The sequence below is a fragment of the Paramisgurnus dabryanus genome, chromosome 6, assembly GCF_030506205.2.
Source record: "Paramisgurnus dabryanus chromosome 6, PD_genome_1.1, whole genome shotgun sequence".
NCBI lineage: Eukaryota > Metazoa > Chordata > Actinopteri > Cypriniformes > Cobitidae > Paramisgurnus > Paramisgurnus dabryanus.
The window spans coordinates 5,336,714-5,353,830 of record NC_133342.1 but is presented as its reverse complement, the minus strand read 5'-3'; the positions used below and the strand labels follow the sequence as shown (position 1 = coordinate 5,353,830).

At 44.3% G+C, this 17,117-nt stretch overlaps 1 protein-coding gene across 1 annotated transcript in view; it reads right to left on the bottom strand.

Moving 5' to 3' along the window:
• ephb1 (EPH receptor B1) overlaps window positions 1–17,117 on the bottom strand; it is a 326,261-nt gene that overhangs the window by 31,762 nt on the left and 277,382 nt on the right. Inside the window, exon 9 of the mRNA XM_065261984.1 lies at window positions 13,649–13,713. Coding sequence (XP_065118056.1) covers window positions 13,649–13,713 — 65 coding nt within the window. The remainder of the gene's footprint in view (window positions 1–13,648; window positions 13,714–17,117) is intronic.

Sequence of the window (17,117 nt, the reverse complement as noted above, 5' to 3'; positions counted from 1 at the left end):
AAACTTTTTTTCTTGTCGTGGCCTGATGCTAGCAAGCCGAGTGCTGGTTAGCAGCATGTGCCATTCAAATAGTATATTATTTTTTTGGTATGCAACACACTGATCAAGTAAGGGTATTGTTGGCATTGAAAACACAAGCCGGATCTGGGTTTACCGTACTAAATAGTACTATACAGTACGGTTCTGCTTGAGAGAAATGAGCCATTATGGAACTTTGAAGCGGCACAATCCTTTTAGGAAGCTTTATTTTTATGAGTATACTGTAGTGTGTTCTGGGTGATTGCAAGGATGTTTCCAAGTGGTGGCTTTCAAGACCAATTTTAGAAACATAGTGTTCATTCATCAATAACTCAAAAAGCAAACAGATTACCTACACTCGTTCTCTGGAGTAATGCCACATCTCTCCATATTCCTTATGGCTGAGAGAGGCAAATGAAAATATATACGTTAATATTTCATAACCACTTGATCCGCCTGAAACACCAACTACTCTGCAGCCCATTTTCACAAGAGACAGAAAATTGACTTCACTTCTGCACTGAACCTGAAGACACAAATACAGAAACCCCTAGGAGATACAACACCAAAAAATATGCGATCACCCGGTTTCTAAGCTGCTGAAGAGTGTTAAAATCTGTCTTGGATTAAGCATTGTCTAAAGCCTGTTTGTGATTGTATCGAGACAATAGAGAGCTGCAGGGGTGATGTACTTCGTAGACAAAACCCAAAACTGAGTTAGCATGTTAGCACTTTCGATTCTCTCATCCGGAAGTCAATTGGTTTTTGGTTAAAAGTTTTGGTTAAACACCTTAAATAAGATCTTTGGATCAAAAAAGCGTAATATTATTTACACCAGTAATAAATCACTTGTGTGCTAACATGGGTGGTTGCTAACAAGCTGCAACATGGGACTACAGATGTTGTCAGGAACTTTAAACGCCAAGAAAACGATGGCAACAATAGCCAAAAAATATACAGTAGTTTATTATCAGTAAACATTTTTTAATTATGTTTGAAGGAGTTGCCATAAGCTTGGCGGTGATGATGTTAGAGTCAAGGGACCATGGTGTAGTTTGCTTAGAGCCCACAGTTGGCATTTTATTTCTAGTAAATGCATTTAGACTTAAAAATTGATAAAAGTTGTGTTTATTTGTGAAGATTATCTTGATGGAAAAAACATTTAAGTATCAAAACCTTTTGATGATCACAGAGCTTATTATTTTGCGATATTCCAAAAAAATCCCATTGACTTTATGCTGAGGGAACCCGTGGGAGGCTAACTTCTGGGTTGGCCTACAAAAATCTGTCATCCCTGCAGCTCTCTATTTGACACACTGTAGTATTTAGATTAAATTTACCACACCTCACTGATCTATCAGCTCTATTAAACAGCCATGCACCAATATTATAGCCATAGTACTGACACCTAACTCTCGAGAGAATCCATACAGCTTTCAAATCCATATTTTACACAAAACTGTATTTCCATTTTATCTCCACTGTTCATTTTTCCTCTTCACAGTAATTTAAGGCTTTGAACTCCATTGGGTGCTCATTAAAAGAGAAGTGTGTGAGAGAGAAAGAGAGAGAGAGAGTCAGAAGCTGGGTTTTGGTCCAAACATGAAGTGAATCTTTCCAAATAAGAAAAACAAACAAATGTGAATTAGGTGCGTTTCCATCAAGTCGTTCATGCAAATAACGACGTTATTGGTAACCAACAGTAAATTAAATAAGGCATGCTTAGAAAATGGAGACAGGGCTGCTCTGTACTGACCATGGGTCAAGTTATTAACTTATTAGCAGTACAGCTGAATGCCGTGCACAGAAGAAGGAATGCAGCATTTTTGATGCAGGCACTAACAGCAAGGGCATTACGATGACGTCAAGTCAATATATGGAAAAGACAACTTCTGCGGAAACAGCTAGACGGCAAGTCCTGAGGGTTTAATGTTCGCTACGTCTGAATTTATTCAGAAAATATGTTTCCATCTCCTATACTGTTTTTTTTTTTTGCAATTCAAAAACCACCTCAAGCAAGCATTAAAACTTATTTGCAAAATAAGTGATTTTTATTCAAATTTGGTGTCACCATTGCTCATTTCTTAAGCAATACTTCAAATTGCGCATAAAATCAGTGTGATGGAAAATGGCTAGCGAGAACGAGAGAGAGAGAGAGAGGAAAAATAGAGAGAGAAACCCAAATGGGTTTTGCATGCAACCTCCAAATCAAAGAAGCGTATCTGTGTAATATGCACAATATTATTAGTTCTGTGCTGCATCCTCGTCACTTTTCAGATTTTCGCCATTTTTATAGGTTTTTGATCGTATGTTACTTTATTTATAAGGAAGGCACTGCAGATGCAGCAGCGCAGTCGCAGACGTCATCAGAATCTGAGTGCGGTCGCAGACTCCCGGGTTCCTTGCTGCTGCATTTTGTTATCTGAAGAATTAAAACATCGTCAGAAATGCTCACATTTTTAACCCATAGTAATGTAACGTGCACTTAACCTCCGCTGTTTAGAAATGTTATGCTTCAAAATGTGACTGGACGTTTTATTAGAAGGTTTCTTGATTTATCTGTGTCCAACGCCAGAGTTCACGGGGCGCAGAATCGCATATTTAAATATGAGGAAAATTTTTGTGTAAATATGCATTCCTCTAATAATTTTGCATACCGTATTTTCCGGACTATAAGTCGCACTTTTTTCAAAGTTTGGCAGGAACTTCTAGGGCCCTATTTTAACGATCTGAAACGCAAGTACGAAGCGCAATGCGCAAGTGACTTTGTGGGCGGATCTTGGGCGCTGTTGCTATTTTCCCGGCGGGAGAAATAACTCTTGCGTCAGGCGCAAATCAATAAGAGGTTGGTCTGAAGTAGGTTCATTATTCATAGGTGTGGTTTGGGCGTAACGTCAAATAAACCAATCAGAACGCTATACAACATTCCCTTTAAACGCAAGGGCGCAAGTTCCATGGCGGGTTGTTATTATTATGACGGATTTACCAGGCGCACGCCAGGAGCGGTTCACAGTCAAGGAGACCGACGTTCTTGTAAGAGCAGTCAAAGACAGAGAAGTTGTTTTCATATACATTAAGATTTCTTATGAAACCATTTTAATTATTATTTACATAAAATAAACGTAATACACCCACACAACAAACTTATGAAAATATTTTAATCATTATTTGCATGAGAAGTTTTTAACGCAGCTACACAATAAATAAAAACTATCACCACAATGCTCACCACTATGATTCCCCTTATCTCATGTGTTAATATTTTTTATTGTAACAATTTATGATTTGCAAAAATAACTGTTGCATCTGTGTAGATTAGATAAGCAAATTGTGTGCGCGTTGTGCACGCTATACATTATGGTCAAGCATGCGCCCTTAAAATAGCATAATGAACCACGCGCAACGCGTCACTGACTTTAGACTAGGTTTTTTTTGGTCAGTGGCGCAATTGTTTTTTAAAACTGCTAAATAGCATCAGGTACGGTTTGCGCCGCAACACGCCTCCTTTTTTGCGCTGAACCGCCCAGGGAGCGCAAGTTCATTCCCTAGTTTGCGAACGTGCGTCTGTGGAGGGAAAAACCCGCTGTGCGCCGGTGCAAAATACGAATGATACATGCGTCACTGACAAAGTCAATTGCGCTGGGTGCAAGATAGGGCCCATAGTCTTATACGTCAAAATTATTTCATATGAACCAAGAGAAACCATAACCATCTACAGCCGAGAGAGTCCGTTCTATGCTGCTGCTGTATTTATGTAATTCAAGTGATGGGAAATGACTTCGGGACCTTTTTGAACTTGATTTGGCTTGTCATGTTAATTTAGTCTATTCAGCCTCTCATGTTCTGTATGCTATTGTTTATTGTGTAACTAACTGTTTATGTTACTTTAACATGTACGGACATCTATTCAGCCTGCTGTTCTGTGCTATTGTTTAGTTGAATAACTTGCCTTTCCAGATTAAATGTCTGTTCTTCGGCTTGGATTTTGTGAAATTATATTCTGAATAAATGCAACGTATAGTCAAGTGTGACTTATTTATGTTTTTTCCTCTTCAAACACATTCTTGACTGATGTGACCTATACTCCGGAAAATGCAGTTAAAATATTTTTAAAACATTTTAAATATTTGTAATTAAAATAAACAAAGTTTAAATTTAAAATAAACAGTGATTACAGCATTATCGCTTTTGCAGCATTGAACATTAAAATTAATCACGTGACTGTAGCTTGTGTCATTTTCATTGTTTATATACTTTATAGATTTAAAATTACATTAATTTTATAACATAACGCAGTTGTTGTGCAAATGCATTAATGTCACAAATAAACAAGTCATTAAACAGAACATTAATAAACAAAAATGCCATTTTAGATGTCAATATGATCATTTAAAATATGTCATTATTCTGATTTAATTGATATATTGATATAAGTAAAGTTAGTCAACACATTTATTTTTGTGGTTTAACATAAAGGCAGGGAAGCTTAGATTGTTAGAAATGTACTGTAAGTGGTAGTGCCATGGAAAAGACTGTAATTTTTGTGTAGTTTTGACACCCCTGATTCTTGTACTGTAACTCTGCAAAATACGAGTACAGAAATGGCTGTGATTTTGCAAAAAACAAAAAGAGTGAAAAGACTGCCATTAAATCTACCAGAATTATCTCATCCGACAATGACAGATGTCAAAACTGAACCAGGTGAACGTCTCGGTTACGGATGTAACCCTCGTTCCCTGAAGGAGGGAACGGAGACGTCACGTCGTGACCGACGAATTGGGAACTCGCTTAGAGAGACCAATCTGCTTCGAATACTACTAAAACGCCAATGAACTTGGCATTGAGATATTTGCATAATGCTGGCGCCGCCCCGCCAGGTGCGTATATAAGCAGCAGGTGCAAATGAGGAAATTAGCTTCTTTTTCGCTGAGAAAGCCGGAAAGTGTGACCGGCCGTAACAGCAGGTGGCAGCACCTGTGGCGACGGGACGTGACGTCTCCGTTCCCTCCTTCAGGGAACGAGGGTTACATCCGTAACCGAGACGTTCCCTTTCAGTCGGTCACTACGACGTCACGTCGTGACCGACGAATTGGGAATCCCTACCAAAACGCCACTAGGGGCTGACCTCTTCCAGTGTCTGCGTAAAGCCCTCCGGTTCCACTTAAGGATAAGGAGAATTAGGTTTTAAGGCAGAAGGCCGGGCACTAGATGTTCCTTTAACCCCACAGAAGTGCCAGCGACTGGGAAGCGCCCTACCTGAGCGGGATAGGAACGCTGCGGAAGCCACCACCCGTCTTAAGGGTTAATGGTGGGCGAAAGTCAACCGTAGTTGAGGTAAAATGACAGCCGTGGCTGTGTAAGCAAAGCAGTGCTCTGCTAAGGGAAACGTGGGCTAGTAGGATTAACCCCACGGAAAAATACTCACAAAGGAACCCGGTGGGACACAATGTGGAGCCCGAGCCAACACGTAGGTTCGCGAGGATGCAGCTAGTGAAGGCTGACAGCCAATGCTCCGCAACAAAGGCTGCCAAGGCAGCGGAGGAAGAACAATTCAAACCATTACGCATTTTTGTTCTGAAGGCCTTCCATACTGATACAGTTATGAAGCATCAGATGGAGGCTGCAAGCCGACCTGTGAGACTGTTCTCCGTGCTCCCCCTGGTGAGGAAAGAACACGAGAGGATACAGGCTCGATACGAACACTGTAAAATCTAATGAACGTATTAGGTGTCGCCCAACCAGCAGCTCTACAGATGTCTGTTAGCGAGGAACCACGAGCTAGAGCCCAAGATGAGGCAACGCTCCGTGTGGAGTGCGCTCTCAAATTAAAGGGGCAAGGAATACCCTGAAGATTATAAGCCAGGGCGATAGTATCAACTATCCAATGAGACATCCTCTGCTTAGTGACAGCTTTCCCTTTCTGCTGGCCACCATAACAAACAAAGAGCTGGTCTGAGGTCCGGAGGCTTTGCGTGCGATCCACGTAGAGTCGCAGTGCGCGTACGGGGCACAACAAAGCCATGGTTGGGTCTGCGTCCTCCGGAGGCAGCGCTTGCAAGCTCACCACTTGATCTCTGAAAGGAGTAGTGGGAACTTTGGGCACGTAACCTGGTCTGGGCCTCAATGTTACACTTGAGGCAGCAGGACCAAACTGAAGGCACGAGTCGTCAACAGAGAATGCATGTAAATCCCCTACTCTCTTCACCGAGGCCAATGCTAGCAGGGTCAGAGCTTTCATTGATAAAAGCTTCAGACTCACAGACTGCAAAGGCTCGAACGGGGGGGCCTGCAGGGCTTTCAGCACCATGGACAGGTCCCAGGGAGGAATAGAAGGAGGGCGCGAGGGGTTTAGCCTACGAGCGCCTCTTAGAAATCTAACAACCAAATCATGCTGGCCAACTGTTCTGCCGCTAATAAGTGAGTGATGAGCAGAAATAGCAGCGATATCAACTTTAATGGTGGAGGGTGACAGCCTACCGTCTAACCTATGTTGAAGATATAAAAGCACGGTGTTAATAGGGCATTCTCTGGGGTCCTCGCGTTGCGAAGAGCACCAGGTGACGAAAAGGTTCCATTTAAACGCGTAAGCCCGTCTCGTAGACGGAGCTCGTGCCGCGTTGATTGTGTTAGATACCGCTTGCGGTAAATCACTTAAACCTTGCGCGCGCTCAACGACCACACATGGAGATCCCACAGGTCGGGGCGCGGGTGCCATAATGTGCCCCCTCCTTGAGAAAGAAGGTCCTTCCTCAGGGGAATCCGCCAGGGAGGGGCTGTCGCGAGGAGCATTAACTCTGGAAACCAATTCTTGCTCGTCCAATATGGGGCGATCAGTAAAAGGTTCTCCTCGTCCTGCCTGACCTTGCACAGTGTCTGTGCGATTAAGCTCACTGGGGGGAATGCGTATTTGCGCATCCCCCGAGGCCAGCTGTGTGCCAATGCGTCCACGCCGAGGCTGCCCTCGGTTAGTGAATAAAATAGGCGACAGTGGGTATCGTCCGGCGACGCAAACAGATCTATCTGCGCACGACCGAACTTCTTCCAAATTAGCTGGACCGTCTGGGGGTGGAGTCGCCATTCGCCGGGGCGCGCCGCTCGAGAAAGCGCGTCCGCTGCTGTATTGAGCGAGCCCGGAATGTGAATGGCACGAAGGGACCTCAGATGCTTCTGACTCCAAAGGAGGAGATGACGAGCGAGATGCGACAGGTGACGGGAGCGCAAACCGCCTTGACGGTTGATATACGCAACGGTCGCAGTGTTGTCGGTGCGTACTAGTACATCCTTCCCTCGCAGCTCCGTAGCGAAGCGTACGAGTCCCAGATATACTGCCCACAACTCTCGGCAATTGATATGCCAGTGCAACTGGGGTGCTGTCCACACCCCTGAAGCTGTAAGCTCGTCGTACGTGGCACCCCAGCCCGTGTCGGACGCATCTGTGTGTACAACAGCATGCCGAGCGATCTGTCTCATGGACACACCGGACCTGAGAAACGCGGGGTCCGACCACGGGGGGAATGTTAGGCGACACGCAGGTGTAATGGTTACACGATGGATGCCGGCGCGCCACGCTCTCCTCGGGACTCGATCGTGAAGCCAACGCTGAAGCGGTCTCATATGGAGCAGTCCGAGCGGTGTCACGGCCGCTGCTGCAGCCATATGCCCCAGGAGCTTCTGAAATTGTTTCAGCGGGACCGCATTCTTCCCTCGGAATGAACCGAGGCAAGTCAGAATTGACTGGACGCGCTCTTCTGTTAAACGCGCCGATAAATCGATCGAGTCCAGTTCCATCCCGAGAAAAGAGATCCTCTGCGTGGGGCAGAGTTTGCTCTTTTCCCAGTTGACCCGAAGACCCAAACGGGCGAGATGTTGAAGTGTTAGATCTCTGTGCTCGCACAGCGTCCGTCGAGAATGCGCTATTATAAGCCAATCGTCGAGGTAAGCCAATATGCGAACGCCGCTCTCTCTGAGGGGTTTTAACGCCGCCTCCACTACTTTCGTGAATACACGGGGAGAGAGGGATAGCCCGAACGGTAAAACTTTGTACTGGTATGCCCGTCCCTCGAACGCAAACCGGAGAAACGGTCTGTGACGAGGGATTATGGACACATGAAAGTACGCGTCTTTCAGGTCTATTGCCGCAAACCAATCTTGGGGGCGAATTGAATTGAATATTTGCTTCGGTGTTATCATCCTGAAGGACCTCTTCTGCAGAGATTTGTTCAGAACGCGCAAATCCAAGATCGGTCGCAACCCACCGCCTTTTTTGGGTACTATAAAATACGGGCTGTAGAAGCCCGATCTCATCTCGGTTGGAGGGACCGGCTCGATCGCGTCCTTCGCCAACAGGACTTCGACCTCTGCACGCAGTACGTGTGCATCGGACGCTTTCACCGTGGTGAAACGAATGCCCGAGAATTTGGGTGTGTGCCGGATGAATTGAATTTCGTAGCCGAGGCGAACAGTGCGTAAAACCCAACGAGACGGGCTGGGAAGCTGAAGCCACGCCCCCAGGGACCGTACGAGGGGAATTAACGGCACTGTCGGGGTACCCGCGGTGGGGCGGCTGCGCGGGACAGGTGGTACTGCCGGTACGTCTGCTGGGACAGCATAAGTATCTACAGTATGTGTGTGTGTGACACTGACCTGAGCCCGCTGAGGGTGACGGTCGTCTGGTCTCCTCAGCGGAGAGCACAGACTCCGAGGAGGGTGCTGGTGGTCCCGTCTCCTCAGCGGAGAGCTGGAACTCCTCAGAACACCAGCTGGCGATAGAGGAGAGGGAGGAAGAGCATGTGAATGCCCGCTCACATCTCTCTCGATCCTCTGAAGACCTGGAGAAGGAATAGGAATGCACTCTTTTTGTGGTTTTGTGGGTGCCGGCTGAAAGGCCGGCGGAACAGAAACAAAAGGAAACCAAAGATTCTCCACCCGGCCCTCTACCGGTGGAGGGAGCGATGCCATCACCGTCTCCCGTAGAGTGATCCCATCCCAATCCAGGTCGCCCGTCTCAGGGCCGCTTCGTCTTCCGTTTACCACGGGAAGCGGGTGGGGCGGGCGGGGCGGGCTGTCGACGGCTGTTCCCCCTCCGTGGCCTGGAAGATGTTCTAGGGGGGGGGGCGGAGGCAGCCGCCGCAGGGCGCCCTCGGCGAGGAGCAGACGGGCCCGCCGGCGCTGGAGGGCGAGATGCAGGTCGCTTGCGCCGGGGCATGATCTGTGCGATCGCCTCTGTCTGCTTCTGGGCGGCGGAGAACTGCTGGGCAAAAGACTCCACCGACTCACCGAAGAGGCCAGCCTGTGACACTGGAGCGTCCAAGAACTTGTTCTTGTCTGCTTCCGACATGTCAGCCAGACATAGCCATAAGTGGCGTTCCTGGACCACCATCGTGGACATGGCACGACCAATCGCCTGCGCTGTCACCTTCGTAGCGCGAAGAGCCAGATCAGTGGCAGCCCGGAGCTCCGAAAGGACAGGCGAGTCGTGTCCTCCCTCGTGCAGATCCCTCAAGGCCTTCGCTTGATGAACCTGCAGCAACGCCATTGCGTGCAGGGCTGAAGCCGCCTCTCCACATGCCTGGTGGGCAGCGCCCGTTAACCCGGAGGACTGTCTGCAGGCACGAGAGGGGAGGGTTGGGCGGTCCTTCCAAGAGGGAGCGTGAGCCGGACACAGTTGCATCGCGACAGCACGCTCCACGGGAGGGATCCCCGTGTAACCCTTAGCGGCTCCGCTGGTGAGGGAGGTGAGGGGGGAGGGCTGAAACGGCCGTAATCTCATGGAAAACGGCGACTTCCAGGTTCTAGTCAGCTCCTCGTGCACCTCGGGGAAGAAAGGCACCGGTGGAGAGGGTTGTGAAACCCGGGCAGCTCCAAAGAACCAATCATCCAGGCGGGACGGTTCGGGCTGAGGGGGGGGAACCCACTCTAACCCTACGGTCTCCGCCGCTCGAGCGAGCACGGCCACCATCTCTGGATCGAACTCCGGCGTCCCAACCCGACCAGAGGGAGGAAGGGCGTCGGGGTCCACGTCAGGGGGAGGAGGCCCACCCTCGGATGCTGCGGCGTCGGTGGACCCGGAGGGCGGCACGATGGATTCTAGAGACATCGTAGAACACGACGCTGAAGTCTCCATCGGCACATCAACCGGCTGTGGATGAGGAGGCTGAGAGCCTGAGGACGAATCCCCCGCTCGGCTCAGCACAGTGATGCGCAGGTCGTCTTTTGAGAGCTTCACAGCCGCGCCGTGGCGGCGTTCAGCACCCGCATGACGAGGGTTGCGTTTTTCCCGGAGGAAAGACAACCGTCTGCGCAAATCCACAAGGGACATGTTCTCGCAGTGAGAACACTTACCCCCAGCGAACGCTGCCTCTGCGTGCTCGATGCCCAAACACGAAAGACAACGCTCGTGACCGTCCTTCGGACCCATGTATTTGCCGCACCCAAGATCGCACGGACGAAAAGCCATCCTGAAAAGGACGCTGATGTCCGGATATACGAGAGAGTGGCTGCCTTTAACAAGGCACAAAGCTCTCTCGTATCACTCTTTTAGGGAAATTCACTCAGATGCTTAGTTGATGAGCGCACAGGAAGGCAACGCACACACTAAACTCAAAACAAAATAAAGATGTAGAGTCGTGGAATTAAGCGAAGCGTCCGCTGTGGTACTGCTAGTCCAACCAACTTCAGCAATCGAATCCCACCAGAGTAGAGTAGCTTCTCAGTAGCAGATACTGCCGGCTTTCGAAGCGATAAAAAGCTAATTTCCTCATTTGCACCTGCTGCTTATATACGCACCTGGCGGGGCGGCGCCAGCATTATGCAAATATCTCAATGCCAAGTTCATTGGCGTTTTAGTAGTATTCGAAGCAGATTGGTCTCTCTAAGCGAGTTCCCAATTCGTCGGTCACGACGTGACGTCGTAGTGACCGACTGAAAGGGAACTAACCCTGAACCTGAACGCTATGGTTTGAAAGCTTGGGCCAGATGGTCAAACACTGAATAAACTTTGATGTAGGGAATGAGCGGAGATCCGGTCACCAGAAACATCTGGAGAACTTAGTAATGAATGCTGACACAAATTACCATCCATTTACATTAACAGCATGTGTGTATGTGTGTGTGTGTTCTGGAAAAGTGGATGTGTCCATCTGGGATTGAGTCATAAGGGTCAAAAAGATTTCAGTGGTTTTGCCAGTGGCGGCTCGTGACTTCTTTTCCGAGGAGGCATGAATGCGAAACTCATCAAAACAACGTCATGTGTGCGGATAGTCATGTCAAAATGTGTGTTCCATGCATAATGTGAACATATGTGTGTCATGTCAAAATACGTGTCTGCTACAGACGCTTCATTAGAGACGTTTGTGTTGCCAGATACTCACCTAATCCCATGTGTAATCAGAGTTTAGTGTTTTACGAGACGTGAGCATCTCCTTTATCATGAACTCTTTCAACATGCATGGGTGATTCTCACGAAATCCACACTGTAAAAAAAAATCCGTAGAAATTGCAGCTGGGTTGCCGGTAATTTACCGTAGATTTAAATTTATGTTATTTACTGGCAAAATTTTGTTCAAAGTTGAATGAACATTTAACATTTACAAGTCTTTGTCTTTACAGAGTAAAACTAAAAAAACAGCATCAAGCAAACCGTTCTGGGAAACAAAATCTGAAGCAAAAAAACAGAAAAAGATTGATGATGATTTCTGGTTCCCAGAATGCTTTGCATGAGGCTGTTATTGTATAGTTTTATTCTGTAAAGATAAAGACTTGTTAATATTTAAAATTTATTTAACTTTGAACAAACTCTTGCCAGTAAATAACATAAATGTAAATCTACGGTAGATTACCGGCAACCCAGCTGCAATAACATTGTAAATTCTACGGATTTTTTTTTACAGTGCAGTTGTAGAAGGTGTTGAGCATCAGAATTTTAAAAAAGCCCTTGAAGCCAATTTTTTATTGCACATTTAAGATTTAGGTCTGAACTTACTATAACCATTATTTTTAGAGGAATTAAAAAAATATATTTCCTATAGAATTATTTAATTTTTTTAGATAATGATTATAAAAAATGATCATTACTGCAACATGATATTACATTAAATATATGCATTTACAAACTCATGTTTCGGTAATGAGAACTAAAAAGTTGTCTAGGTACTATGACAAAAAAAAATTCAACTTTTATCTGGAGAGAAAAAATAAGAACTGCTTACCTGGTACTCATCTTGAGTTTCACAATTTTTTTTTTTTTTGAAAATGTTAGTTCATTGAAGGCTTAAACAATGATTGAAAATTGTTGCGGAGGATGAGAAAATTGGTCTTAGACACATTTATATTCCTTATTATTGTCTCTACATTTACCATGACACATGATGCACATAGGTTGGAATGATTCACCAAACATATTTTGACATGATGAGACACACACAACACTCCAAAACCATCTGAGGCGGCATTGGGTTTTGCATGACTTTGTACTTCTCAGTATTACATTTTATAATCAATTGTTTATATAACTACTTTGTTAAATGCTCTCTCATTTGTATGTTGCTTTGGATAAGTGTGTGCTAAATGAATGAAAGTACTCTTTAGGACAAAATTAGTTAATAACACCCTCGGTGATACAAACCCGTTGGCCCGTCGCCCAAACAGCGCAGGTTTGATTATAGTCTCTAACTAAACACAAATACGGCTATTAGTCTAAATATAGTGATTAACAGATGCGTGGTATTCAGAGCTATTTGTAATAATATACGTAAATAAAACATTTTAACATCAAGTCTTCTAAGAGTCAGTTGACCCTGAAACTAGTTTATGTTGGCTAAAAAGTAACCCAAGTCGATTTTGAAAATATTTCATTTTCCAAATCCCTGCCTGACGTTGGTGTTGATTTATAATTTTTGCCAGACTTTCTTAAACTTCTTCTGTATACCGGCACTGACTTCACACTTTCGCGTCTTTACAAAAGTTTTAATAATGCTAATGTCTGAAAGCTCTGGGTAGTCCTGTGACATTTCATCCAATTATATTCATAGTCGAGGGCCCTCAGCTTTGTTTTAGCTCATATGCATTGACATTCAAGAATGAACACATTTTGTAATTATCCAAATATTTCTCACGACAGCAATAACACGTTTTCATGTCTTTCGCTTTTTGTTTGTTTCCACGTTCGCCTTCCTCTCTGTAAACTGTCCGTTTGATGTTCGTGTCTGGCTGCCACCGTCATTTGTTTACTTCTTCGTCTGCACTTACATTAATTAAATTCTGATTCGCAGATCGCCCACCAAATCCTCCGAGAGGTTATGCTTACGAATGAGACACAAAGTTTTCGCTTTCTAATGAGCCTGAAGCTTTTTTCCAGGCTATCAAAAGTCGACTGAAGCAAAAGCAGTTTGGGAATCGAGCCGACGCTCAGGCCTGAAGCCATTCCTTCATTCCCCTCCTGATTATACAGCATCCCGCAGCACTTCCTGTACCTCACAGCTCTTCCTAATGTGTGCTGTCTGTTTTCTTTCGCATTAAATCAAAGACCCTTTTCAGAACAGGTTCGCCCCAGAGGAAGGGGCGGGGTCAAGTTAAAATGAAAGGTGTCCATCAATGTCAACACAAGTTGTATAGCATCATAGCTTTTGCTCACCTCTACCAGTGCTGTAGTGCTGTAGTTTGTCACTGTACACGGCCTCCTTATTGTACGCTCGTTTCCTACAGGAACAATTGGATGATGAGAGCAAGAGAAAGAGAGAGAGAGAGAGAGAGAGAGAGAGAGAGAGAGAGAGAGAGAGAGAGAGAGAGAGAGAGAGAGAGAGAGAGAGAGAGCATAAGATGGTGCTTTTGTGAGTGACAGTTACTTTAACCAATGAGATTAAAAACATCAATGGAGAGGAGTACATCATAAAAAAGTACGCCCTAAATACATGACTTGTAAGAATTGTACAGAATTGTAAATGCATTAGATCAGATCAAGAGGCGTCTGCAAACAACTTATTCTTCAAAGGGATAGTTCACCCAAAAATGAAAATAATTTCATTAGTGACTCAGCCTCATGTCGTTCCAAAATCGTAAGACCTTCGTTCATCTTCGTAACACAGTTTAAGATGTTTTAGATTTAGTACGAGAGCTTGTTGACCCTTCATTGAAAATCTATGTACGGTATACTGTCCATGTCCAGAAAGGTAATAAAAAAATCATCAAAGTAGTCCATGTGACATCAGTGGGTCAGTTAGAATGTGTAGAAGCATGGAAAATACATTTTGGTCCAAAACAACAAAAATGACGACTTTATTCAGCATTGTCTTCTCTTCCACGTCTGTTGTGAAGTGCATGTGCGAGACTAAAGTCACGTGACTGCAGTGACGCGGATGACGTGTTATCCTCAGACATGTTTGCAAAGTTTTTTTTCAAACTTACAACGTGCGTCTCCCTCAGACTGTAAACAAAGTCCGGCGTATGAAAAAAAAACAGCTGGGGCGCACCACATAACACGTCAGCCACGTTGTATGTCATCCGTGTCACTGCATTCACGTGACTTTAGTCTTGCACATGTGCTTCACAACAGGCACGGAAGAGAAGACATTTTTGTTATTTTTGGACCAAAATGTATTTTGGATTCTTTAACACATTCTAACTGACCCACTGATGTCACATGGACTACTTTGATGATTTTTTTTATTACCTTTCTGGACATGGACAGTATACCGTACATAGATTTTCAATGAAGGGTCAACAAGCTCGCGGATTAAATAAAAAACATCTTAAACTGTGTTCTGAAGATGAACGGAGGTCTTACGAGTTTGAAACAACATGAGGGTGTCATTAATGACATTATTTTCATTTTTGGGTGAACTATCCCTTTAACCAAACTAGTCTAATGGTCATTTTAAAGGACAAGTTCGGTATTTTACACTTAAAGCCCTGTTTTCAGATTTTTTATGGTGAAATAGAATGGTTTTGACTGAAATTTCGACATTTGCGTCTGCCCTGAGAGTTTTCGCGTGGTTTTGTTTCAGCTCAGACCTCTACAATGGGTTTAATGGTGCACTGGAACAAATATTCCCAAAATGCATTAAACTTTCGTTTACAAAGACGTGAAACTCACCGAGTGGTCAGGGGTGTTCACTGATATGCTCACACAAAAATCGCTGCAAAAGATGCTTTCCAACAGCTGTTTTAGCATTCTTTGTTAACTTGTGGACCTATTTTTCCAAACGCCTCACACCCGTACATTATTCCGCTTAGAGCTTGAATAATAAACACTCCAGCCCAGGTGGTGGCGCTAATCCGCCTTTGCCAATTGCAAGAATAGAAACAAAGTTCCCGGCGCGGAGTAATACCGTACCTCACAGGACATCTAATACATGTCAATGGAGTTGGTAAAAACTACGATAAAACCTGTTGGAATGCGTCTTTTGGAGCGATTTTTGTGTGAGCATATCAGTGAACACCCCTGACCACTCGGTGAGTTTCACGTCCTTGTAAATGAAAGTTTAATGCATTTTAGGAAGGATTGTTCCAGTGCACCATTAAACCCATTGTAGAGGTCTGAGCTGAAACACAAACACGCGGAAATTCTCAGGTCAGCCGAAAATGTCGAAATTTCAGTCAAAACCATTCTATTTCATCATAAACAATCTGAAAACAGGGCTTTCAGTCTAAAATACCGAACTTGTCCTTTAAGGGATTTATGTAATGGCAGGTCACACAGGTACAGTACGCTATTGGAGTAACCACAAGTGTAGCGTATGACAACCAGAAAGTGTGACAATATTTGTGACCCGTGTTTGCAAAATGAGTCAAGAATAAGCACATTTCCTTAAAAAAAAGTTATTTATATTTTGCCATTCTCTATTAATTTATTACTTATTTGAATTTGACAAAAAATGCCAGAGCTATGCGGGTTTGAAGTCAGCAAAGTCAGTTTTTTGAGTGATCAAAATGCAAAATCATCTGTACCTTAAAATCACCTTAAACTAATAGATTCAGCACACACAGATTGTAAAACTGTAATTTTGTGTAGATGTGTATATATCGGGGTCGCGTGCTTGCAGTCAGTGCGAGAAAGATCGTCTTCATGACTTTTTGCTCTTAAAGGGATAGTTCACCCAAAAATGAAAATAATGTCATTAGTGACTCACCCTCATGTCGTTCCAAACCTGTTCATCTTTGGAAACACAGTTTACGATGTTTTAGATTTAGTCCTAGAGTTTTCTGACTCTCCATTGAAAATCTATGTACGGTAAACTGTCCATGTCCAGAAAGGTAATAAAAACATCATCAAAGTAGTCCATGTGACATCAGTGGGTCAGTTAGAATGTGTTGAAGCATGGAAAATACATTGTATTGTACAATAACAAACATTACAACTTTATTCAGCATTGTCTTGTCTTCCGTTTCTGTTGCGAATGCGCGTTCACAGTGACACTGCTGACGTGTTATCCTCAAACATGTTTGCGAAAAAAAAAATTCAAACTTACACCGTGCGTCTCCCTCAGACTGTAAGCGAAGCTCGAGTGCCAAAAAAGCGGGGGTGCACCAGATAACACGTCAGCAGCGTTGTACATCAACAGCGTCACTGCTGTCTCGTGCATGTGGTTCACAACAGACGCGAAAGAGAAGACAATGCTGAATAAGGTCAAATTTTTTTACATTTTGGATCAATATGTATTTTGGATGCTTCAACACATTCTAACTGACCCACTGATGTCACATGGACTACTTTGATGATGTTTTTATTACCTTTCTGGACATGGACAGTATACCGTACATAGATTTTCAATGGGGGGTCAGAAAGCTCTCAAACTAAATCTAAAACATCTTAAATTGTATTTCCAAAGATGATCGGAGGTCTTACTATTTTGGAACGACATGAGGGTGATTCATTAATGACATTATTTTCATTATTGGGTGAACTATCCCTTTAATAGCTATTTTAACATCAATCAAGTCCTGCACTTTATTTTCTTATTCCTGCATGTTTTAAAACCGAAACCAAAATATCAAATGCACATCTTTGTATTAGATTAAGCATTTAGGATGGTACACCTCTCAGAAAATGTACCATAAAGATCATTTTAGATGTTTAATGACTATTTAAAGCATTGAGATCACTA